General features: G+C 40.5%; 1 protein-coding gene across 1 annotated transcript in view; it reads right to left on the reverse strand.

Moving 5' to 3' along the window:
* Positions 1 to 24,956, reverse strand: part of vta1 (vesicle (multivesicular body) trafficking 1) — a 180,484-nt gene that overhangs the window by 43,368 nt on the left and 112,160 nt on the right. Inside the window, exon 5 of the mRNA XM_043695332.1 lies at positions 7,705 to 7,816. Within this exon, the coding sequence (XP_043551267.1) occupies positions 7,705 to 7,816 (112 nt within the window). The remainder of the gene's footprint in view (positions 1 to 7,704; positions 7,817 to 24,956) is intronic.

Here is a 24,956-nt window from a genome sequence, read left to right on the forward strand (position 1 = left end):
TCTCTTTTATATCTTTCCCCTCTCACCCTGAACCTATGCCCTCTAGTTCTGGACTCCCCGATCCTAGGGAAAAGACTTTGTCTATTTATCCTATCCATGCCCCTCATAATTTTGTAAACCTCTATAAGGTCACCCCTCAGCCTCTGACACTCCAGGGAAGATAGCCAGCCCCAGCCTATTCAGCCTCTCCCTATAGCTCAAACCCTGGCAACATCCTTGTAAATCTTTTCTGAACCCTTTCAAGTTTCACAACATCTTCCGATAGGAAGGAGACCAGAATTACATGCAATATTCCAAAAGTGGCCTAACCAATGTCCTGTATATCCGCAACATGACCTCCCAACAACTCTTATCTCCTCAAAGAAATTCCAGCAGATTTGTCAGGCATGACCTCCCCTTGATGAAACCATGCTGACTTTGCCCTGTTTTACCATACACTTACAAGTATTCAGAAATCTCATCCTTCATAATGGATTCCAGGATCTTACCCACAATCAAAGTGAGGCTAATCAGTCTATAGCTTTTAGTGTTTTTCCCTACTCCCTTTTCAAACAGGGGTGTCATATTAAGTGATTTTCCAGTCCTCTGGGACCTTCCCTGATTCTAGTGATTCCTGATGGATCCTGATAACGCCTCCACTCTTCTTCAACTATCTCCCTTAGAACTCTGGGGTGTAGTCTATTTGGTCCAGGTGATTTAACAATCTTTAGGCCCTTCAGTTTTTCTAGCACCTTCTCCTTGGTGGTGGCCACATATTCTGCTTTATCCCCTCACTCTTTTTAATTTTTGGGATATTACGTGTGTCTTCCACCATGAATATTGACTCAAAGTAATTATTCAGTTCCTCATCCAGTTCCTTGTTCACCACTATTATCTCTCCATCATCATTTTCCAGTGGCCCAATGCCCACTTTTGCCTCTCTTTTGCCCTTTATATTGCACTAAACAAATTCTTACAGTTTTCCTTTGTATTATTGGCTAGCTTACCCTCTTATTTAATCTTCTCCCTCTTTTTTGTTGCCTCTGTTGGTCTTTGCAAGCTTTCTAATCCTCTGGTTTCCCACTGCCCTTCGCCGTATTATGCATTTTCTCTTTTGCTTTTATGCTATCCCTGACTTCTGTAGTCAGCCATTATTGCCTCGACCTTCCTGTACCATGCTTCTTTTTTGTCAGGATGAATCACTGCTGTGTCTCCTGAATTACTCCCAGAAACTCCTGCCATTGCTGTTCTACTGTATTTCCTGCCAGGCTCCTCTCCCAGTCAATTCTATACGGCTCCTCCATCATGCCTCTGTAGTTGCCTTTATTCAGCTGTAATACTGTTACCTCTGATTCTATCTTCTCCCTCTCAAATTGCAGAAGTAAATTCAATCATATTATGATCACTGCCTCCTAAGGATTCCTTCACCTTAAGGTCCCTTACTGAATCTGCTTCATTGCACAGCACTAAATCCAGTATTGTCTGTTCCCCAGTGGGTTCCATCACAAGCTGCTCCAAAAAGCCATCTCGTGGACATTCAACAAATTCCTTTTCTTGCAATTCACTACCAACTTGATTTTCCCAGTCCACCTGCATATTGAAATCCCCCATGATCACTGTAACTTTGCCTTTCCTACACATCTTTTCTATCTCGTGTGTCTTGCGCCACAGCTCCAGACTACTATTTGGAGGCCTTTACATAACTCCAGCTACGGTTTAATTTACCTTTGCGGTTCATCAATTCTACCCACACAGATCCTACAGCATCTGACCCTACTTCGTTTCTTACTATTGATTTAATTTCAAGGTTACCCATCAACCTTCTACGTGCTCGTGAAAGAAGTCTCAGCCTGTCCAGCCTCTCCTTATAACTCAGACCATCTATTCCCAGCAACATCCTGGCAAATCTCTTTTGAACCCTCTCCTGTTTAATAACAGCGTTTCTATTACAGGGTGAGCAGAAGTGGGCACAGTACACCAGAAGAGACCTCACTAAAGTCCTGTACAACCTCATCATGACGCCCCAACCCCTCTACTCAAAGGTCTGAGCAATGAAGGCAAGCGTGCTGAACGATTTTTTAACCACCTTGTTTGCATGTGACGCAAACTTCAAACAATTATGTATCTGAAACCCTAGGTCTGTATATTTTACAACATTACTCTAGGCCAGACTTTTAACTGTATAAATCCTGACCTTGGGCTCATGCCCGAAACGTCGATTCTCCTGTTCCTTGGATGTTGCCTGACCTGCTGCGCTTTTCCAGCAACACATTTTCAGCTCTGATCTCCAGCATCTGCAGTCCTCACCTTCTCCTTTTTTTTCAAAACCAAAATGCAATACCTCACATTTATCCAAATTAAACTCAATCTGTCATTTGTCAGCCCATTGACCCAATTGATCAATACCTTTTTGTAGTCTTAGTTATCTTAGATAACCTCCTTCACTGTCCAGTATCATGAGTAAATTCTCCACTCATATGAAAAACTAGCATTAGCAATTAAAAATAAAATCAATATAAACATTGGGGATGCACAGAAGGGAAAAGCAAAAAGATAATATTTCTCGTCTAATTCATTTAGTGGATACTGATAACCTTAGATTGTTCAGCTGTGGGATTACTCTTTCCTTTCCTTTTATATTGTCATACTCCATTTGGGACAACGTGCTGATACTTGAGTTCTGCAACTCCCAGAGTTGTCACAAGTGTTAAAGATTTAATCAAATTACTTAATGTCTCCAATTTATCTGTTTGATGAACTCAGGTAAACAAAAAAAAACTGATTAGGTTTCTGTACTTAAGAAGAAACTACTACTTATTATAAAGAGATCAATTCTAGCTACAAGAAAACAAAATCTGAATTATCAACTTATAGCTCTGCTAGCTTAAGTTCTATCTCTTCCTAAACCTCAAAATACATGCAGGCTGACAGAGAAATAAACATACAACGTTGTCAAGGCAAAGGGAATATTGGAGACTGACAGGTCAGGAGCACCAGCCTGTGGGAATTGGTGAATAATCAAAAAGAGTATTAGTCTTTTCTGCTTCTTCCAAGTCCCTTTGATCTCTATTTCCAGATCCTATTAGTTGTTCTCTGAAGACACAAGGTGATTGACATGTTAATTGATCAGCTTTTCAGTTGCTGATTAGAGGCAAAGAGTTAATAGAAAATGGTGGGAGTGAATAACTAGCTATGCTTCATTTTCACCATGTCACTGCAGAGAGGGGGGGAGAAACAGAAACACACTGTTTTACAGTCTGAAGGCTTCTGAAGGCTATTGAACACACACAAGCTGTTCATCTGCCCAGAAGCCAGAGAATTATTCTCATGCTGATGACTCCTGATCCACAAAACTGGGTTGTGACTGCACAAACCTGTCAGCAATCTGTCTCCAGGCAAATCTTGTTCTGCGCACAAATCCACGTGCATCATATGTCATCGTCACTGCTTGAACAAAGCAACAGTGTAAACACAATTCACATCAAGTTCCAGTAACTTGTTTTTAAAACTGTTTATTGTATAGAGTCATACAGCACAGAAACAGACCCTTTGGTCCAACCTGTCCATGTTGATCAAGTATTCTGAACTGATCTAGTCCCATTTGCCTGCAATTGACCCATATCACTCTAAACCTTTCCTACGATCCTTCTTCCATTTTTGTCCACAATCCAAAATAAAGAATAAAAAACTATGATCTTCAAAAATGGGCAATACGGTACAGATTGCCATTAGAACAAGAAAAAATAAACAATATTCTAAATCCAGATGTGAAATTCAAGTCAACAGCTTTTAGACACCTCAAATTGCTGACACTGCTCTTGAGAAACATTGGCCAAAACGTAACTCATGACAATAGTTACAATAACATTGCCCCTCCAAATAAACCAATGGGTATAGCACTTTGGCAAAAAAACAGAAATTGCTGGAAAATTTCAGCAGGACTGGCAGCATCTGTGGAGAGAAAGCAGATTTAGCATTTCGGTTCCAGTGATCCATCTTCAGAATGACATTTCCTTCTTTCAGTTTCTTTGGCACCTAGATTTAGTACAAAGTTAAACTGCTGTAGAAACCAGATGCAACTTAAATTAAGGCACACTGCTTAATCTGTACTAACAACACACCATAAAGCCCAATATGAATGATACCTGTGGTGGACAGAGTGTGTTGTCTGAAGAGTTGGTGGTGAAAGCAGATTCAACAGTAACTTTTAAAAGCAAATTTTTAAAAACAAACAATTCATTCACAGCATGAGGATATTGCTAGTTATGCCTATCACTAATTGCCCAGAGGACAATTAAGAGTCAACCACATTGCTGAGGGTCTGTAGTCACCTGTAGGGACAGATTAGGTAAGGATGGAAGGTATCTCCCCAAAATGTCATTCATCAATGAGATGTTTTTTTTCCCCTACCAATGGACTCATGGTCATCATTAGAATTTTAATATCAGGTTAATGCCCAGAAATAATACCATTCGGCTGTTGCTTCCGCAGCCTCTAATTGGACATGGAACTGAAAATATTTATTTTCCAGGACTATGGAAGATGAAACGAGTGAGTCTAACTGAGTATCCCTTTAAAACAGTTGGCACGGCAATGGTGTCTCATATGGCTTCCTTCTGTGATGTATGATAATATGGTACATCTGTGACTGCCTGCTACAGCTAAGATTACAGCACCAAATAAGCTTGAACGATTGAGGTTTCGGAGACACCTAACTGTGAAATTCTGACAAAAGTGTTGCTTAGAAGTTATCAGGTTTCAGGAGGTGCTCCGAAGGTTTTCCCACAAAAATTTCCAAACAAGTAAACGAAGCACATGGAATACATGCTTATAAGTGAGGTTTTATAGCACTACTTATGCTCTGTTTCAACATGGACCTTTCTCCCATTCCATTCTACTTACTCATTAGTTCCCTCCGCTTGCTAATGGAAAAAGAACGAGACTTACAGGCTATGCTTTCAAACAATAGAGTTCTTGTAATGGCCATGAAAGTGAAAAAGAATCAAAAAGAATCTTACAAACATCTTCCAAAGTTGGCTTATTTGAATTTGATATTCTGCTCTGCACTGCACAAACGTTGCAGCTAACCTCTTTCTTAAGCTTACACTGTTTAAACAATATGCCAAAGTCAATAATTCAAGTGACAAAAGCATCAGCAAAGTCTTCAATGTATTTTTTTATCAGCTCTGCTGGACATCAATAGATGTTGCCAGTCAACATCCACCACTGCAGTCAACAGTTTCAACAATGCAAGTCATTCCTACAATAATTGTGAAAGAAAAAGATAAGGCAGATATCCATTAATACAGAATTTAACAATTTCAAAATCCCAAAACATTTTACAACCAAAGGAGTATTTTGAAGAGTGGTCACTATTGAAACATACATATTGGCAGCCAGTTTAGAACAAAGCAAGCTCCCACAAACAATGTGATAATGAGTAGATGATCTGTTTTTATGATATTGGTTAGGATGCCAACGAGAATTTCCTGTTCCTCTTCCTATTATAACATTAACTACCCTTTAGATTACTTACAGTGTGGAAACAAGCCCTTCGGCCCAACAAGTCCACACCAACCCGCCGAAGCGCAACCGACCCAGACCCCAATACCCTACATTTACCCCTTCACCTAACACTACGGGCAATTTAGCATTGCCAATTCACCTAACCTGCACATTTTTGGACTGTAGGAGGAAACCGGAGCACCCGGAGGAAACCCACGCAGACACGGGGAGAATGTACAAACTTCACACAGTCGCCTGAGGCAGGAATTGAACCCGGGTCTCTGACGCTGTTTGCTAAACACTGTGCCACCGTGGTCTTGTCTAAGCCAGAGAACCTGCTCGTCCATCAAATGCCAGGTTTAGTGCCAAGTGCTGATGAAATCGTGAGTGCAGTTCTATGCAGTGTCAATCATGACCAACAGCAATTAATTTCACCTTCAAACTTTGTAGGAGTGGGAGCAGAAAGACCCAAGTTCCAGAGGTTAAATAACTCTACTGCATTTACTCACTGGGCCGAAAAATATCACAACCAAGATTTAAAGCTATGATCTGTATAAATATGGTAATACTGGAGTATTCAAGTATTATTAGTAATTTGAGTGCTTTGTTTTTAAATCAGCAACATTTGGCTAATGAAGAAATATTTTTAAACCAAAAGTGCAATAACAATGCATGCTGGAAGAAATGCATCGTTTGACTCCATGGTTAGCGCACTCACCTGTGTTAGTGAACTTAAATTATTATTAGAACCTTCAGCCTGTAATCCAAACTGAAATTCTCTGCTCTACACTAAGCAAAGCTCTCCAAAGTGACTGTAGAAGATCCTGAAGCAGACTTTTTAAGAATTGTAGATGAATTCTCCCTAGTGTTCAAGCCAACAATTAATTATCCTTTGAAACACAGGTTATTTAGTCATTGATACACTGGTATAGGTGATTGCTTGCTTACCACAGCAACCACACTTCAAGTGTAGCTGTCAATGTGCTGCTACATTTCCTGAAGTCATGAAAGGCACCACATAAATGCAAGTCTTTCTTTATTTCAATGCCCTAAGTTACTTGGCACATTAGCCTAGCAAAGCCAATAATGCTGGGGATTCTGTTTCAACTGTTTGCAATGCAGCTCAATGAAGGTGCTCCAACAATATTTTCACTTGCTTGAAGATACTGAAATATCAGCAGAAGAATGATTGCGGTTCACTTTTGAAGCCAGCCTCATTGAAAAACTGGAACTTTCTCCTCCCATCAGAATCCAGAAAAATGCTGAACATGCAGATGTTCAATACACTTAGTAAGCGCCATCAAATGAAGCATAAGCTCTGAACAAACAGAATTATAGACATCAAAACAAAAGCTGAGTACTGCGGTTGCTGGAAATCTAAAATCAAACCAGTAATTACTGTAAACTCAACAAACATCTGTGTACAGAAAAATGAAGTGCATATTTCAGGTTGTTGGAACAGTTTTGGCAAAAGGTCATCAACTTGAAACATGAACTCATTTTTTTTCCCTTCCTTGAAGATGCCTGATCCCATTCAGCATCTTTTATTTTGCAGTTTTCAATTACAGACACATAACTTTCAAGTTTGCTGCTGGGCCCCAATTCTGATCAAAAATGGATGCCACAGATTTGCTTTCTTGCGGGGAAAAATATGCTGTTAAAAAAAAAACTGAGAAAGGCCAATATTACAAAAACTTGCAAGCCACCCATCTAAATGTCCCTAATGATCTGTGGAAAATACTCTAGAAAGCTCTTTAATTTGTTGTTTACACTGCCTGCCTAATTTAGCTACTTCCTGTCTTATCATTCCTAACAATTTCGGAAGCCTGAAGCCATACAAGAGGATGACCTCAGAAATGATGTACAAGAGGCCAGCAAGTAAACTACTAGGACGCAGTCTTCTGCTTCAAGTAATGTGGTCACTCCTCCCCTGAGATACCACTCAACCTTGAAAGTTCACAGTGTCAGTAATAGAACCGTCATTTTACTCCAATGCAATAATTTGTCCATATACACAATTTGAACATTTTTAACGTTGAGCAGCAACATTCAGCAGATGTTTGTGCACCAGACTTCAGCACAGGTCCAGTTCACTTTGTTTTGTTCTAAATGAATTTTGGACAGAAGGGGCAATTCCTATTTCTGCAATTGCACATTTACATTCTGGCTGGATGCTGTTAGGCCCCCATTTGTATTGAAGTACCAAAAGTTAATACTTACCAAATAATTCGTCTTCCATCCCTACGGGACCAGACTGGGGGGTTTCGCCATTTTTCAAGCAGTTGTGGATATATGCTGCCTTCCATTTTGCATATTTCCTGTGTTGAACATTCTAGCACAGAAGGCAAAAGAATAATAAAATCAATCATGGTGCACAGTAAAAGGAAAAAAAATGGACTCCATTAAAATTATCAGTTACTGTAAAAAAAAAGTAACAAGACTTGTCATTAACAGCTGGCTCCTAATGACATACATTTACTGAACTGATCTTTAAAGTGAGCATTAATTTTTGTTCAAATTTTAGGATGAATATTGTACATGCAACTGCCAGTAAAAAAAACCTGTGACATGATGTTATTCATGCATCAACAGACCAGGATTTACTATGCAGCAGACAATTATTTAATGGGTTAGACACTTTATGACCTATTTGCCCTTCCATTAGACCAAAAGTAAACAGGCTCAAACATTTGAACAAGCATTGCACTCAGAACAAATCTTTCAATTGTTTATTTTAAATGGCAATACTGGGTCATAAGATGCACATACACTGAAAAACACAACATTGGATTTGGGCAGGCAAAGAAACTGGAGAGTTTAATTGTCTACAGGAAAATTAACATTAATATGGCACTCTTAACATAAGAAGATATCCCAAAGTTCCTTATTGCTGAAAGAAAATTAGACATTTACAAATAATTTATTGAAACTGAAGTAATTTTGCTTGAGATTGGTAACAGCAACAGCCTGTTTTGATCACTACAGCAGGTTTCCCAGATTTAGTAGAAGATGCCAGGATTAAATGAACTGCTACAAGGTCATAGAGTACAGCATGGTAACAGACCCTTCAGCCCAACTCGTCCATGCTGACCAGATATCCTAAGCTGTATCCCCAGCTTGAGATAAAACCAAAGTTCTTTTTCTATAGCAGAAATAATGATTGGTTGCTACATCAATGCCAATTTTTCTCTCAAGACTTTAGTCATACGCCACTGAGCATGTTCAATGCCATCACTTGAGTGTTGGGTAAGCTGAGACAGCAGATAATAGTTAGAAATCAGCTGAGATAAATGGATGATGAGAACATTTTCAGTGCCAATTCTAGAATAAGATTCTGATAGAAGTTTGGATCAATAAAGGTGGCAAAGTTACAATAATGGAGGCAGTAAGTCTGTAATGGAAAATACAAGGATAGAAGCTCAGTTTGACAGGACACCATTACTGCAAAAAGTCTGATTCAACCAGAGAAGCTGGTTAGGGAAAGAGATGGAATCAATGAGAAGGGTAAGTAGCTTTGGGATGAAAAGAAACAAACTAATAACTTCAGTGGAAATATAGGAGAGTAAGAATAGAAACCAAACATAGCAATAGTCACAGTGTAATAAAGATTTCAAAATGGAGAGCTCAACCAGAGAACTGGTGGTTCAAAAACTATACAAGTATGCTACATTGGGGTCCATTGTTGATACAGTGGCCAGGTTATCCATCCATTCACAGAAAATCCTATAATATAAATCAATGAGTTTTAACCTGGGAAGGAACTGCCTGAGCTTTTCAAAAGTACATAACGGGAATGACCTCAACAATGTACTAAGCAGCCGCCTGCATCTCTCTACATTTTCCATTTGTCTTTCCAAAATACATAATGGCCTGAATTGGCAAACGTACAGTGCTAGCCAGCCAATCATTCCACACATTCATTTCACTTGCCCATGGGCTTTCATACGAGAACTAGCAGTGATTTGAAATACACTTGGTGTGATATGATTCTGTCATTTCTATTTCTGGGGAAACAAGGCATGTAAAACAGCATTTCCCTAATGTATGCATCTAACTGCACACATGCTTCCCAGTTTTCTCATAATGAAGTGAGTGCTAATTGCTTCACTACAATCTTTACCCTTAAAATCCAAGCCAACTGTTTAAAAGATAGCAAAATTATTTTCAATATAAGCCAGGGAGCCCACTTTACCTAGCTTTTATTTTTAAGAGTAAAGACGGTTTAAGATAGTCTTTTAATAATCATGCATTTAGTTTTGTTCTCACAGTTGACATCAGTTGATCAGTTCATTCCCAGAGTGAAACATAGCAAAGTGGGAACAAGCTAATCATTGGAAGGTAAGTATTCAGGAATTATCATCATCTTTGATACACAAGTTTCATTCTCCTGTGCTGAACAGCATTCAAGGGAGTTTGCTGCTTTGAACGCAGTGTGGCCAATAACACCATTACCTTAAACACATTAATGGTTGCCCACCTCTTTAGAATTGTTAAAGCAATGAAAGCTTTGTTGAGTTGGGCAGATTCCTAGGAAATCACAACAGGAACCTAAATATCTCCATATGCTACAATTTTACCCTTGGGAAGTGATACAAGACAGAACCATTTCCCTTCCAAATTAAAGTATTTACAAAGAAAGAATTAATTGTGCCTTGATACACTTGGACATCAGGGATGGTGTTAAATGACAATTTTTAGTATATCAATCATACATGGTGTCCCATGAAGGAATTTTGATGGCAGAACGCCAATTTCTTGCCCTGAACTTTATGGTCCTGCTTAAGGAAATTGCCAGGGTGACATGCAATGATGGCACAGATTTCGACATCTGAATGGTCACCCAACGGGATAAAATGTGAACAGTTCAAGTGGTTCAAATGTTAGCTTAGAATGTTCCAAAGAAATGAATGGTTTCTACTGTTCAGCAGCATGCACAGTGCTTTTCACACTTCCTGTTCCATTTCATTGTATATGCTTTGCACAAATCCTTCAAATTGACAAAAACAGAAGAAAAATAGTTGAGAAATGCTGCTTTTCCTCATTGTTCACATCTAGTTTCTCAACTGCGTACTTGAATTTGTACTGTCAGCCACATCTGCAACTCAAAGTGGTATAATGGAACACTATAAATATAAGACCATAAGATACAGGAACAGATTCAGCCCATCTAGTCTGCTCCACCATTCAGAACATCTTCACTACGCCACCTCAGAGTGAAGAGAAGACCCTCAAAAGTGAGATGAGCAGAAATTTCTTCAGCCACAGTGTGGTTAATCTGTGGAACTCATTGCTGCAGAAGGCTGTGAACGCCTAGTCATTCGATATACTTAAGACAAAGATAGATAGGCTTTGAGTTGGGCAAATTGCAAGGAAATCAAAACAGGAACCTAAATATTTACATACTCTACAATTTCACCCTTGGGAAGTGACACATGACAGAAGCATTTCCCTTCCAGATGAGATTTACATAGAATAGCTTGTAAGTTTATTTAAAAAGACAGAATTAACTACACCCTGATAAACTGGTACAGAGATGGTGTTAAGTGGCACCTTTTAATATATTAATCATACATTTACCATGGGACTAGAACTGCATCTTCCCAATCAAAAGGTTTAATACATGACTTATTACTGGCAAACTACTGCATTCTCATAACAAATCACAGTGACCCATAAAGTGATCACACTGCCAATTCTCTAAATCCAAAATCCTTGCTAAAAACATGTAATTTCGGCCCAGACAATCAGATCAACCAACCATCAACAGTTTTTCATCATAAAATATTAAGTTTCTTCTATTCATTCGTGAGATGTGGGCTGCACTGGTTGGGTCAGAATTTATCGTCCACCCCTGATAGGTATCTATACCTTCTTAAATGCTGCAGTTTATGTGGTATAGATATAGTGTTGCTAGGGAGAGAGCTCCAGGATTCTGATTCTGATTCAGTGACACTGAAGAAATGGCAATAAATTTCCAAGTTAGGGTGGTGAGTTGCTTGGAGGGGAACTTACAGTTGCTGTGTTGACATGTATTGGCTGCTCTGGTCCTTCTAGAGGGTTTGGAAAGTTCTGTCTAAGGAGCCTTAAAGAATTTTTTTATTCTCTCATGGGATGTGGGTGTTGCTGAATGCCCAGCATTTAATGTCTGCCTCTAGTTGCCCTTGTGGTGGTGGTGAGCTGCCTTCTTAAACTGCAGTCCTTGTGCTGTAGGCATAAAATATTATTAAGGAAGGAGTTCCAGTGACTGCGAAGGAACAGGGGTATATTTCCATGTCAGGTTGGTGAGTGGCTTGGAGGGAAATTTGCAGGTGGAGGTTCAATCATGTATTTGCTGCCCTTGTCCTTCAAGATGCAAGTGAAAGATGCTATCTAAGAATCTTGAGCACATTTCTGCAGTGCATCTTGTAGATAATACACACTGCTGTTACTGAGTGTCTGTGGAGGAGTGAGTGGATCCTTGTGGATGTGGTGCCAATCAAGTGGGCTGCTTTACTCTGGGTGGCATCAAACTTCTGAGTATTGTTGGAGTTGCACTCATTTGCAGTGTACCTTTGTAGATGGTGCAAATTGATGCTCCAGTGCAGCAGGATCCTCGAGTCTTTACTACAATTAGTGCTCAATTATTTCTTGAAGAAACCAAATGTTTGGTGAGAACACTCATAGCGTAGGTACAACGGGCTGTGTGGTCTCCATATTTGATGCAGCAATCTTTAATTCAAACAGTGGCTGGAAAGGCTTTTTCAGCAGCACCTTGCAAACCTATAAAGCTTCCTCACCTGAAAGGAAAGGTACATGGGAACAGCAACACATCCAAGTCACAGACTATCCTGTCATGGACGCAACAATTTTATCATCACAAGGTTAAAGGTCTGAAACTCCCTACCTAATAGAATATTGGGAGTATCTTTATCCCACAGGCTACAGCAATTCAAGGCACAAGAAGCTTAGATAACTGCTGTGCTATCAATAATTTATAAAAGTTGCACAAAGTAGGAAATTAAGTTTGGAAAGTGATAAAGAGTCGGCAAAGGGATAGCAATAGGTTTAGTGAAGGGACAAAATCTCAGCAGTTGGAGTAAAATGTGAACTTGTCCACTTTGGCAGGACGAATATCAAAGCAATATATTAATTAAATGGAGATGGATTAAAGAAATCGGAGGCACATATGTGCTTGGATATCTTGGTGTATGAATTGCAATATTTTAGAATGCAAGTGATTAGGAAAGCAACTAGAATTATCAAGGGAACGGAAAATACAAGTAAGGATAGTTTGCTACAGTTGCAAAAGACACTGGCTGGACCATATCTACAGTGTTGTGTATAGTTTTATGGCAGAAATTTCCCATTTTCAGTTGTTTTATCAAAGGAGATTTTTGATGTATCTGTCATGGTTCAGAATGATTTTTCTCATGCAACCTTCCACTCTAAATTTAATTAATTAAGCAACCAGACTTCAGGCACCTTTCTTGAGAAATCGCCTAGCCAGAGATATGAAAGTGCTTCCTACAGTTGGGCCTTCATGCTGCTAGTGCCATATTAAAAGCGCAGCTGTACACCACTTCAGACTGCAAGCCAGGAACTGCCCCTCATACCGTGGCCTTGATTGTTATCACGGAGGACATTGCTCAAAGAAAACAAACTTAGAGGTCTTAGTGGACAGGACGGAAGAAAGAGCCCTGTTCTTTCTCCTGCACCAATCCATCAAACTAAGCCAACCTGATCCAAAAGTCAGCCCGGATTGGTGCTGTGTCCTGGGTGAAGAAGCAGGGAGAAGGTCAAATCCTCTCCAAGGGTAAGTACCACCATCTTCTCTCTGCTACCTCACACTCACAGGGCCATTACTCACTCTAACTCTGCCATTACATGTGCCGTTCAACAAGACTCATGGATGACAACTCTCGCTACTGCATACATCATATCCACTCATGTAAATGGCACACTTAAAGAGATGTGGAGGTGCTGGTGTTGGACTGGGATAGACAAAGTTAAAAATCACACAACACCAGGTTATAGTCCAGCAGGGTTAATTGAAAGTATTAGCTTTCAGAGCGCTGCTCCTTCATCGGGTAGCTAGACTAGCTGGTGTTGTGGTTTTTAATTTTGTACATTTAGAAATAGCATTTTATGTATCTCTCATAAGTGCTTCATATACTGTTCAATGTCTCACCAGCAAATACAATACCACTGGCAAATCTATCAGCCATTTTATGCAGAAAAACCTTTTGTAAATGAAGGATTTTGACAGCAGTTAATTCTTTCATATCCAGATTAACTTAGAGAGCAATGCTGGCCAGTAAACTAACAGACCTCCCTACTGCTCTTTTAGTAATGCTGTGGGATCATTAACAACTATCTCAACCAATGAAACAAGTAGATGAGGCATCTTAGCTTAAAGACAACACTTCTGAAAACCGAGGATATCCTCACTGCAAAGTCAGGTAAATATTGCCTGCTTAATTCCTGAAGTGGAACTCAAGGCCACAACTTTCTGCTCTCATGGTGAGATTATTTATAAATGAGCTAAGATAATACAAAATTAATCAAGGGAATTGGACTCCAATCTAATCTAAATTATAACTACTTTGGATGCAAAATCATAACAATCTTTCCTCTTCCAGGGCCAAAAATCCTCACTTTCCTAAGTATTAAAAAGCACATGAGCCTAAACACGATAAAACTTAAAAGTCCAAACAAACACCTTAGTCTAAATCCAGAAAATCATATCTGCTATTCACTTGATACCCATGGTCAGGACAGACAATTAACATTCATCTGCATCTAACCAGTCGCAAAAATCCCAAACGGTGTGAATATCACTTGCTTTCAGACATGCAACTGAAAAACATTAGGATGAAAGGATTTGATTTGTGATAATGTACAATGTAGTTCTTTTGTCTTCATTTAACACAAAGTGGCTCTTTGTTACTTAATATTTCCACCACTCGTCATGAAGGCTTCAGTGCAGGGGGGATATTTACTTGAAAATAGCCCAGCAAACAACCAGTTGCATCGAGACCATTTGCCAACTCTGCCTTTCTAAAAATGGTTAAATTAAGTAATGCTGCTAGAATAAAGAAAGATGAGCTGTTCAAGCAAGTATTGAGATTTATTAGTTTTCAAAGATTTAAATCAGTTAAGCAAGTCTTTGGGCTTTTACAATACGTTTGTGTATAAATATACATCAATATGTTCACCTTGTGGCCTTATGTACTTGAATAATTCTGTTTTTGCATGCAGAGATGTGCAGGTTGTCCCAGGGTTAATTCAATGAGAAAACTTAGAAAATCTATCACATTTACCTGTGCAGTACAAAAAAAAAGTTATATTTATAAAGCACCTTCCATAAGGCCACAAGATATGGGAACAGAATTAGGCCATTCAGCCCATCGGGTGTAGTTGACCATTCGGTCATGGCTGCTTAGTTTCTTAGCACCATTCTCCTCTTTCTCCCTGTAACCCTTGCTCCACCTACTGATCAAGAACTTATCTCTCTCTTATAATACACGCAATGACTTCATCTCCAAAGCCCTCTGCAGCAATGAATTTCACAGATTCCCCACGCTCTGGCTGAAGAAATTCCTCAGCCCAGTACTAAAGGGTCATCCCTTCACTCTGAGGCTGTGCTCTCAAGTCCTAGCCTCTCCTATTAGTGAAAACATCTTTTTCATATTTATTCTATCAATTCTCTCAATATTCTGTAAGTTTCAAAGAGATCTCCCTTATCCTTCTAAACTCAAAGTCCAGAGTCAGAGACCTCAACTGTTCCTCATATGACAAACCCTTCATCTCCAGGATCATTCCTGTAAACCTTCTCCAATGCTAGTACATCCGTATTAATATGCAGAGCCCAAAACTCCCTGAAACAAAAACATGAAACAAGATCAATTGCTGATACGAAAATATGCTTCTGATTTCACTCCTAATAATCAAGCTCTATTTTTAATATTATCCCCTCCTTTTCCAAATTCATAAATTCAACACATTAATTTCTCTGTATTCTTCTAAACTCAAGGAATACTAGACTGGTTTATGTAATCAATCTTCATCATTTAACTATTTAAAGCACACTGGTATATTCTGCATGGTTCCCTTCCAAGGCTAGTACGCAGTTCCTGAGATTAGGCACCCAAAACTGAATACAGTACTACAATCAGGATGTGCCCAAGAGTGCAAACTGAAACATTTCCTTATTTTTGAACCCTAGAACCTTGAGACAAAGATTAATGTCTATTAGTCTTTTTTATTATTTTTCTAAATAGCTTTTAGTGATTTGTACGCTTGAACACCCACATCTCTTTGCTCCTCTACAGCTTTGAGACTCTTATCATGAAGAAAATATTCCAGTTGACTTTCTCAGATTTTAAGTAGATGACATCACACTTTCCTATACTGAAATTCCATTTGTAATAATTTTACTAACTCACTTAAATTCCCTCAATATTCCGTTGCAATTCTCTCCACCCACTCTCTCAAATTACTGTGCTTTAGTGTCACTTGCTGACTTGGATATGCTGCCCACCATTCTTTATTCAAGCCACTATATTGCATGAAGAGCTGAAGCCACAGCCAAATCTCCTAGGAATACAACTTATCACATCCCTTTCAGAGTATGAATGTGTTATTCCTATTCCTCATCTTCAATTTCACAATAATTATTAGTTCAGATCACAAAATTATCCACTGTACTCTTGTTCTTGAGAATAACAGAGTCATAGTAAAGCTACAATGCAGATAAAGGCCACGCAACCCATTGTAATTGTGCTGCTGAATAAACTTGCTGCCCATTCTAATCCCACTGCCCCACATCTGACTTGTAACCTTGTAAGTTACAGTGCTTACAGTAGTAGGTTTAACTTTAGAGTCTAGTGTATTCACTGTGTCTTTAAAAACATTGAAAGCACGGTTAGTCAGATATAACCTCAAGCAAAGGCCTTACGTTCATCCCCCTCCGTTCAGGCATCAACAAATTCAATACGCAGTATGACATCAAACACTTCTTCTGCCACCTCCATCTCCGAGCTTACTTTTTCAATCAACACTCCTGCCCATCTTCCAAGGACCCCTTCTCCCACCTCCAACACATTCCACCCACCTGGACACCCCATGCTGACCTATCACCCGCCCTCGACCTCTTCATTTCCAACTGCCACATTCCACTCCGACCTTAAGTTCACCTGGACCATCTCCGATACCTCTCCCCCTTTCCTGGACCTCTCCATCTCCATCAACGGTAACTGACTCAATACTGACATTTTCTACAAACCCACCGACTTCCACAGCTACCTGGATTACACCTCCTCCCAACCAATCTCCTGCAAAAATGCTATCCCGTATTCCCAATTCATCCGCCTCCTCCGTATCTGCTCCCAGGCGGACCAGTTCCACCACAGAACACACCAGATGGCCTCCTCCTTTAAAAACCACAATTTTCCCCTCCCACATCGTTGGTGAGATCCAGTGCATCTCACCCACGTCCCGCACCTCCACCTTCGAATCCCACCCCTCCAACCGCAACAAGGACAGAACATACAGGTCCTCACATTCCACCCCACCAAACTTCGTACACATCGCATCATCCTCCGCCATTTCTGCCACCTAGAAATGGACCCCACCAACAGAAATATTTTTCCCTCCCCACCTCTATCTACTTTCCGTAATGACTATTCCCTCTGTGACTACCTCGTCAAGTCCACTTCACCCGCCAACAACCCACCCTCCCCTCCCCTCCCGGCACCTTCCCCTGCCACCGCAGGAAATGCAAAACCTGCGCCCACGCCTCCCCCCTCACCTCTGTCCAAGGTCCCAATAGAGCCTTCCACATCCATCAAAGTTTCACCTGCACTTCCACACATGTCATTTACTGCATCTGTTACTCATGATACGGTCGCTTCTACATTGGGGAGACAGGATGCCTACTCACAGAACGCTTTAGGGAACATCTCTGGGACACCCATACCAGTCAACCCCACCACCCCGTGGCTGAACACTTCAACTCACCCTCCCACTCCGCCAAGAACATGCAGGTCCCGGACCTCCTCCATCGCCACTCGCTTACCACCCGATGCCTGGAGGAAGAACACCTCATCTTTTGCCTCAAAACCCTCCAACCCCATGGCACCAATGTGGATTTCATCAGTTTCCTATTTCCCCATCCCCCCACCTTACCCCAGTTCCAACCTTCCAGCTCAGCACCATTCTCATGACCTGTCCCATCGGTCCATCTTCCTTCCCACCCATCTGCACCACCTTCTCCTCTGACCCATCACCCTCACCCCCACTTCCATCCATCTCAGCTACCTCCCCTGACCATTTATCTCTCCACCCCCGAAGCTCCCAGCTTCGTTCCTGATGAAGGGCTTTTGCCCGAAACGTCGATTTTCCTGCTCATCGGATGCTGCCTGACCTGCTGTGTTTTTCCAGCACCACACTCTTGACTCTAACCTCCAGCATCTGCAGTCCTCACTTTGGCCTAGATATTGCCTCAAGTCTCTTTGATCATTCACTGGTGTCCAAATGCTGTCACTCTGTTTCAGATGATAGCCCCCCAGTAATCTACCCATACGGAGTTTTATCTACCAGAACAAGTTTGTACTGTGGTTATGTGACCACTAAAAACTGACAGACTGCTCAATTTAAACGGATGATAACAACAGAACGAAACAGTATGTACTCAGTGTTGAGAAGAACAATAAGTTCAGAAATAAATGAAATCGTATTAACAGTTAAAATGAACCATCTGGGAAATCACTGAATTACAGCATAACAATGCACTTGATAGTATGACCATTTTTCAAGATCGACTTTGGCTAATAATTAGCTAAATGAAGCAGTGGTTTAGTTGGGTTAATTATCTACATTTCTATTTGGGACATGTGGTTTAAATAATTGAGACCCGCACTGCAGCTCAATAAGTGCTCCTTTCCTCCAGATGGCCAGCTTCAGCAAAACAAATTGGTTGGTTCGAAAATTCTGACAACTCACTCGTGGTAAACAAGCTTGAATCAAAAACAATCCTCTTCAGGGATACAAATTACTCACTGGAGAACTCAGAGGAAAATCATCGATCAGGGAACTGGATTGCCTTGGTTCATTTTCAGGCCAAATGAAATACAAAGTTCTCTTAATAATCTTATACATCTACTAAATTTATACAAGGATACGTAAACATCAATTTGACTTGGTAAAGAGCAGATCCTGCAAATAACTTGCAACAAAATGAAGAAATTAATAACCTTGAATATGCCAAAACCTCAGTTGGGCCATTCTACTCTGGTTGAAAAATAGCCCAGTTTCCGAATGTGAGGAGACATGGGGGATGATGACATAAGGAGTCTGCAGAGGGATACGGAACAAGTTGAATGTGAGACTATGTGCTTTGGCAAGAAAGATCGAGGAACTAAATATTTAAATGGTGAAAGACTGCAGAAAGCTGCAGCACAAAGGCAGCCTTCATATGTCACAAAACATTGGCATTTAAGCTCAATAGGTAATAAGGCAGGCAAGTTCAACAGGTAATAGGCAAGGTACATGGAATATTCGCCTTAACTTCAAACAGAATGGAATGCAAAACAGGGAAGTCTTATTGAAACGATACAAAGCAATAGTTAGATAACACCTAGAATATTGTGAACAGTTTTGGTTTCATTGTCCAAGGAGAGATGTTCTTGTATGGGAAGTAGTCCACAGGCGGTTTGACTATGTCGATCCTAAGTCTTCTGAAGCCAAGTTCAGTAGCTTGGGCCTGTATTCATTGTAATTAAGAAGAATGAGCAGCGAATATATTGAAACATATGAAGCTTTTAGGAGCGGAAAGGGCTGCTGCATGATTCCCTTCTCTATCCAATCTCAGGTCCACAAGATTTAAAAACTGGAAGCAGCAGTAGGTCAGTTAAGCCTTTAAGCCCGCTCTGCCATTCAACAGGATCATAGCTGTTCTCCTACTTTCTTTCCATTGATCCTTGATGCATTTAATAACTAAACAGTTGGCTTTTTTGAATATACTCAGTGACTCAGCCTCCACAGCCTTCTATGGTTGTGAATTCCACAGGTTGACTGCCCTCTGAGTGAAGAAATATTTCCTCGTCTCAGTCCTAAATGGCCTACCTATATATTCTGAGATTGTGACCTGATTTGAGGCTTTCCAACCAGAGGAAACATCCTCTCTACATCTAGTCTATGAATGCCTTTCATCTTCCTAAAGTCTAGTGAATACAGGCCTAGTCAAATCAATCTCCCCTCATACAGCAGTCCTGTCTTTCTTGGTATTAGTTGAGTGAACTTTTGCTGCATTCCTTCTGTAGGAAACATATCTCCTCAAGTTAGAAGACCAAAACTATACAAAATACTCCAGGTGTCTCACATTCTATAACTGCAGTAAGATATCATTGTTTCTGAACTCGAAATGAAGGCCAATATAAGTTGCCTTAGAGTTATGATTAGATTACCTACAGTATGGAAACAGGCCCTTCAGCCAAACAAGTCCATACCGACCCTCCGAAGAGTAACCCACCCACACCGATTCCCCATATGTACCCCTGACTAATGCACTAACACTATGGGCAATTTAGCATGGCTAATTCACCTAACCTGCACATTTTTGGATTGTGGGAGGAAACCGGAGCACCTGGAGGAAACCCACGCAGACACGGGGAGAATGTGCAAACTCCACACAGTCGCCTGAGACTGGAATTGAACCCAGGTCCCTGTCGCTGTGAGGCAGCAGTGATAACCAATGAGCCACCGTGCCATTATTTACCCCATTCTTGCTTGTCTACTTTCATTGGCCGCAACACAAGGACACCTAGGTCCATTTGTACATCCACTCCTAATATATCACCATTTTTAATGAAACGTTACCATTCTAGTTTTTGACAGGCTTTTGAACAGGTTTTCAAGTTGCTTTTGTTTCAATCAAGAGTGCAGAAGGTCATGCTAGGAACAGCACCAGATATAAGAACAAAATCAAGAGTTAACCTGTAACACAGGACTACCTGCAAGCTAAACAATATTAGCAGAAACTGATAAGTGGGATAAACAATTCCACAATAATTGGATGAGATCCAAGATCAGCAGTCCTGCCACCCCAGCATGAATGATCATGGATGATTAAATAACTCACTGCAGGAGAACACTCCACAAATATCCCTATACGCATCAGCACGAAAGACAAAGCTGAAGTGGATGATCCATCTCAGCTTCCTCCAAAGATGCCGATAGCACTGATGACAGTCTGCAGCCAATTCAATTCTCTCCAGAAAATATCAAGAAATAGCTGAAGGCACTGGATACTGAAAAAGCTATGGGCTCTGTTAGCATTCTGGCAATAGTACTGAAAACTCATGCTCCAGAACTTGCCATGTCTCTAGCCAAGCTGTTCCAATACAGCTACAACAATGCCCTACATAGAAAACTACCTCGGGATGTCATGTATACAAAAAAGCAAGGTAAATACAACTTGGCCTATTACTGCCTTATCGGTTTGGTCTCAAGGCACTATTCAAGAAATAATAGGGGTCATCAACAGTTTTATCACATACCAGTTGCTTTGTAAAAACCTTTTCACTGAAGCTCAGTCTGGGTTCTGCCAAGGCCACTCAGCTCCTGACCTCACTACAGCTTTTCTTGAAACGTGGACAATGGAGCTGAACTCCACAAGTGAGGTGGGAGTCGCTGTCCTTATATCAAGGTGGCATTTGATCACACTTGGCATTAAAGAGCTCTCTATAATCTAGAGTCAATGAGTATCAAGGAAGAAACACTCTATTGGTTGGAGTCATACATGGCACTTACAGGGGATGGTTGTGATAGTTGGAGGTCAGTCATCTCGGTTCGAGGACAACTCTGCATCAGTTCCTCAGTGTAGTTCCCTTGGCCCATCCGTGTTCAGTTGCTTCATAAGATGCGAAGTAGGGATATTCACTATGGTTGCATAATGTTCTGTGCCATTTGCAATTCCTGAGGTACTGATGCAGTTCATGTCTAAATGCAGCAGAACCTGGACAATGTCTATGTTTGGGCTGACAACAATTACAACATAAGACATAGCAGTAAAGTCTTTGAATGCAGAGCATTCAATGAGAACATGGCTGATAATCCTCAAATCCACTTTCCTGCCTTTTCCCCATAATGTATAATTGTCTTATTGATTAAATTCTATTGCAGCCTTGAATAAATCTAACAAATTAGCCTCAACAGCCCTCTGCGGTAAAGAATTCCACAGACTTGCTACTCTCTGAGAAGAAATTCCTTCTCACCTCTGTTTTAAATGCATGACCTTAGTCTGGGATTCAATAGGTTTTCTCTCATTCATTTAAATTCTAATACATACAGGACCAACCTACCTGATGTCTCCTCATAAAACAGTCCCTCCATACCTGGTATCAATCTAGTGAACCTTCTCTAGAGAGTCTCAAATACCAGTATATCTTTCCAGAGATGAAGGGCCCAAGACTGTTCTTAGTCTGTCTAGTACCTTGTAGAGTTTAGGAAAGCTTCCCTATTTTTATACTCCATTCCCTTTGAAATAAAGGTCTTCATTCCACTTGCTGTTAGCCACTGAGCTTGGATGCTATCTTTTTGAGACTCATCATTGAGGACTCAGAAATCACTCTTATTGTGCACCTTTCTGCAGTCTTTTTCCATTTAAGGTCCTCTATTCTTCTTGCCAAAGTGCATAGCATCACATTTCCCCCCATCATATTCTTCATAGCAAGTTTTTCCCACTCACTTTATCAGTTGCTATCCCTCTGCAGATTCAATTATCCTTACCACCTGTCTTCCACTTGTCATCTGCAAAGTTGGCTGTAGTTCACTCACTTTCCTCATCCAAATTATTACAAGTATTAGAAATAATTGCAATCTCAGCACTGATAACTGTGACATTCCACTAGTTATAAATGCCATCTGGAAAATGCCCCTTTTATCCCAACTCTATTTTCTATTAGTTAGCCAATCATCTATCCATGCTAATACACTACCTCCAATACCATGGATGCTTATCTTATTAAGTAGACAAGCAGGAGGTTGGGAGAACACAGCAAGCCAGGCAGGATCAGGAGGTGGAGAAGTTGACGTTTAGGGTGAAACCCTTCTTCAGAAACGTTGACTTCTCCACCTCCTGATGCTCCTCATTTATCTATCCCGCGTGTTACCTTTAGATTAGATTAGATTACATTACATTACATTACAGCGTGGAAACAGGCCCTTCGGCCCAACAAGTCCACACCGACCCGCCGAAGCGCAACCCACCCATGCCCCTACATTCCCTTATCTAACACTACGGGCAATTTAGCATGGCCAATTCACCTGACCTGCACATCTTTGGACTGTGGGAGGAAACCGGAGCACCCGGAGGAAACCCACACAGACACAGGGAGAACCTCTTCAAAGGATTCCAGTAAAGTTGTCAGGCATGATTTCTTCTTCAAATGGCAAGTAACATTTGTACCAAACAATGACCATCACCAACAAAAGAAAATGCAACTATCACCCCTGACATTAAATGACATTACCATAGCTGAATTCCCTGCTATCAGCAGACCAACATCCTGGTGATTACCAGACCAGAAACTGAACTGGACTAACCATATAAATACTACGGCTGCAAGGGCAGGTCTGAAACTAAAATTTCTGCTGCAAGTAACTGATCTTCTGACTCTTCATGTATTTGGCACAAGTCAGTGTACATGGAATACAGTACATGGAATACTCCCAATTGCTTGCATAAATGCACCTCCAACATCAGTCAAGAGACTTGACACCATCCAGGAGAAAGCAATCCACTTGACTGGAACCACATCCACGAACATTTGTGCTCTCCACCAGTGATGCACAGTGGCAGCAGTCTGTGCCAACTACAAAACACTCCACAGAAATTCGGCAATGTTGCACAGCACTTTCCAAACCAATGACAGGTACCATCTAGATATATAGTATACAATAATGCCACCACTTGCAAGTCCCATCCAGTCCATTCACCATCTGGACTTGGGTTAAAATCCTAGAATTATCTCCTTAACAGCACCGTTAGTGCACATACAGAAATGGACAGCAACAATTGAAGAAGTTAGCCTGACACTGACCTTTCAAGAGCGAGTGGGGATGGATACTAAATGCTGGCTCAGCCAGTGAGACCACATCTCAAAACTTCTCAAAAAACTGAATCATACTTTTGAGTTGTTGATCTATTGATAGTAAGAAAATTTTGAACACTGAGGCTTAATTTAGGAGGTAGCATAGAACTTAGGTAGACACTTATGCAATACTGACAGAAATATGGCACTATAACAACTGCTGTCATTTGGATGGGATGACAGATGGAAACTCCCTGCACTTGCTTTAATGACTTCAGGGAGGCAAAGATCTAGCACCAGAGATTAGTTCTCTCCAGTTTCTCAGCTAGTTGTCAGATCAACGGAAGGGTTTTGAGGAAGGGTCATATGACCTGAAATGTTAACTCTATTTTTTCTCCACAGATACCTCCAGATCTGCTGAGCTTTTCCAGTAATTTATGTTTTTGTTTGCATCCCAGTTCGTTCATTTTTTAAGTTAGGTTGGATCAAAGCGTCTGCTCTGCTTCTTCAAACCAGCAACAGATGCCAATCTTGATTTAGTTGTAATGCTACCACCTCTTGAGTCAGAAAATTGGCATCCAACGCAGCAAATGTAACTCATTCTATGTGAAGAACTTTGAGATATTTGAAACAGCAGGCAAGACACTACTATCCTTGAGTTTCGTTTTTAAATGGTAGAGAAACAGAAATAGCACAATTCGAATATAATCACATCTCTCTTCCAGCGAGAATTACCCTTCAACATCTTTAATAAACTCAATTACACATGGCCAGAGATGCTGATAGCACCTTTCAGGCCACTGTTAATACAGTCCTGATATCATTTCTGCCACACTCTTGCTGTGTGGATCAATACTATTGTAGGAACTTAGTGTTGCAGGAGTTTTGGATCCCTTGTTGCAAGACTAGTTTGCTTGCTCAAATGAATATTAATTTCTTTCCCTCAAAAAGCAATTATAGATAAGCATGAAAGAAGCACTGTAATGTAGTGAATTGTGTTGACAGATACTTTCCTGGGTTTTCAATAAACCAAACACAGTAGGGCCCTACAACATTAAAAAAAAACATGTTCAGGTTAAAAAAAATCTATCATAACCATTCACCACGCAACATACATTGTACCCACTGAGTAATGTTACACTTTCAGCCCATTTTCCCCTTGTGACCTATTCGTAGACTTGACCTACTTAAAACATCCCAATGCAAGAATAATGCCTCTTTTGATATTGAACTTGTACCACAGCAGGACACTTGAACTTCAAATGTGTTCATGGGTGAATGGCAGGCCATTTCAAAACCTCAAAACTTTAAAATGTTCCATTTACATCTCATGAAGGTATATTATTGCTTGAACAACCAAATCCATTGAGCTGATCAATGTCATTGCATCATTTATTTTAA

Source organism: Chiloscyllium plagiosum, chromosome 9 (assembly GCF_004010195.1).
Source record: "Chiloscyllium plagiosum isolate BGI_BamShark_2017 chromosome 9, ASM401019v2, whole genome shotgun sequence".
Classification (NCBI taxonomy): Eukaryota; Metazoa; Chordata; class Chondrichthyes; order Orectolobiformes; family Hemiscylliidae; genus Chiloscyllium; species Chiloscyllium plagiosum.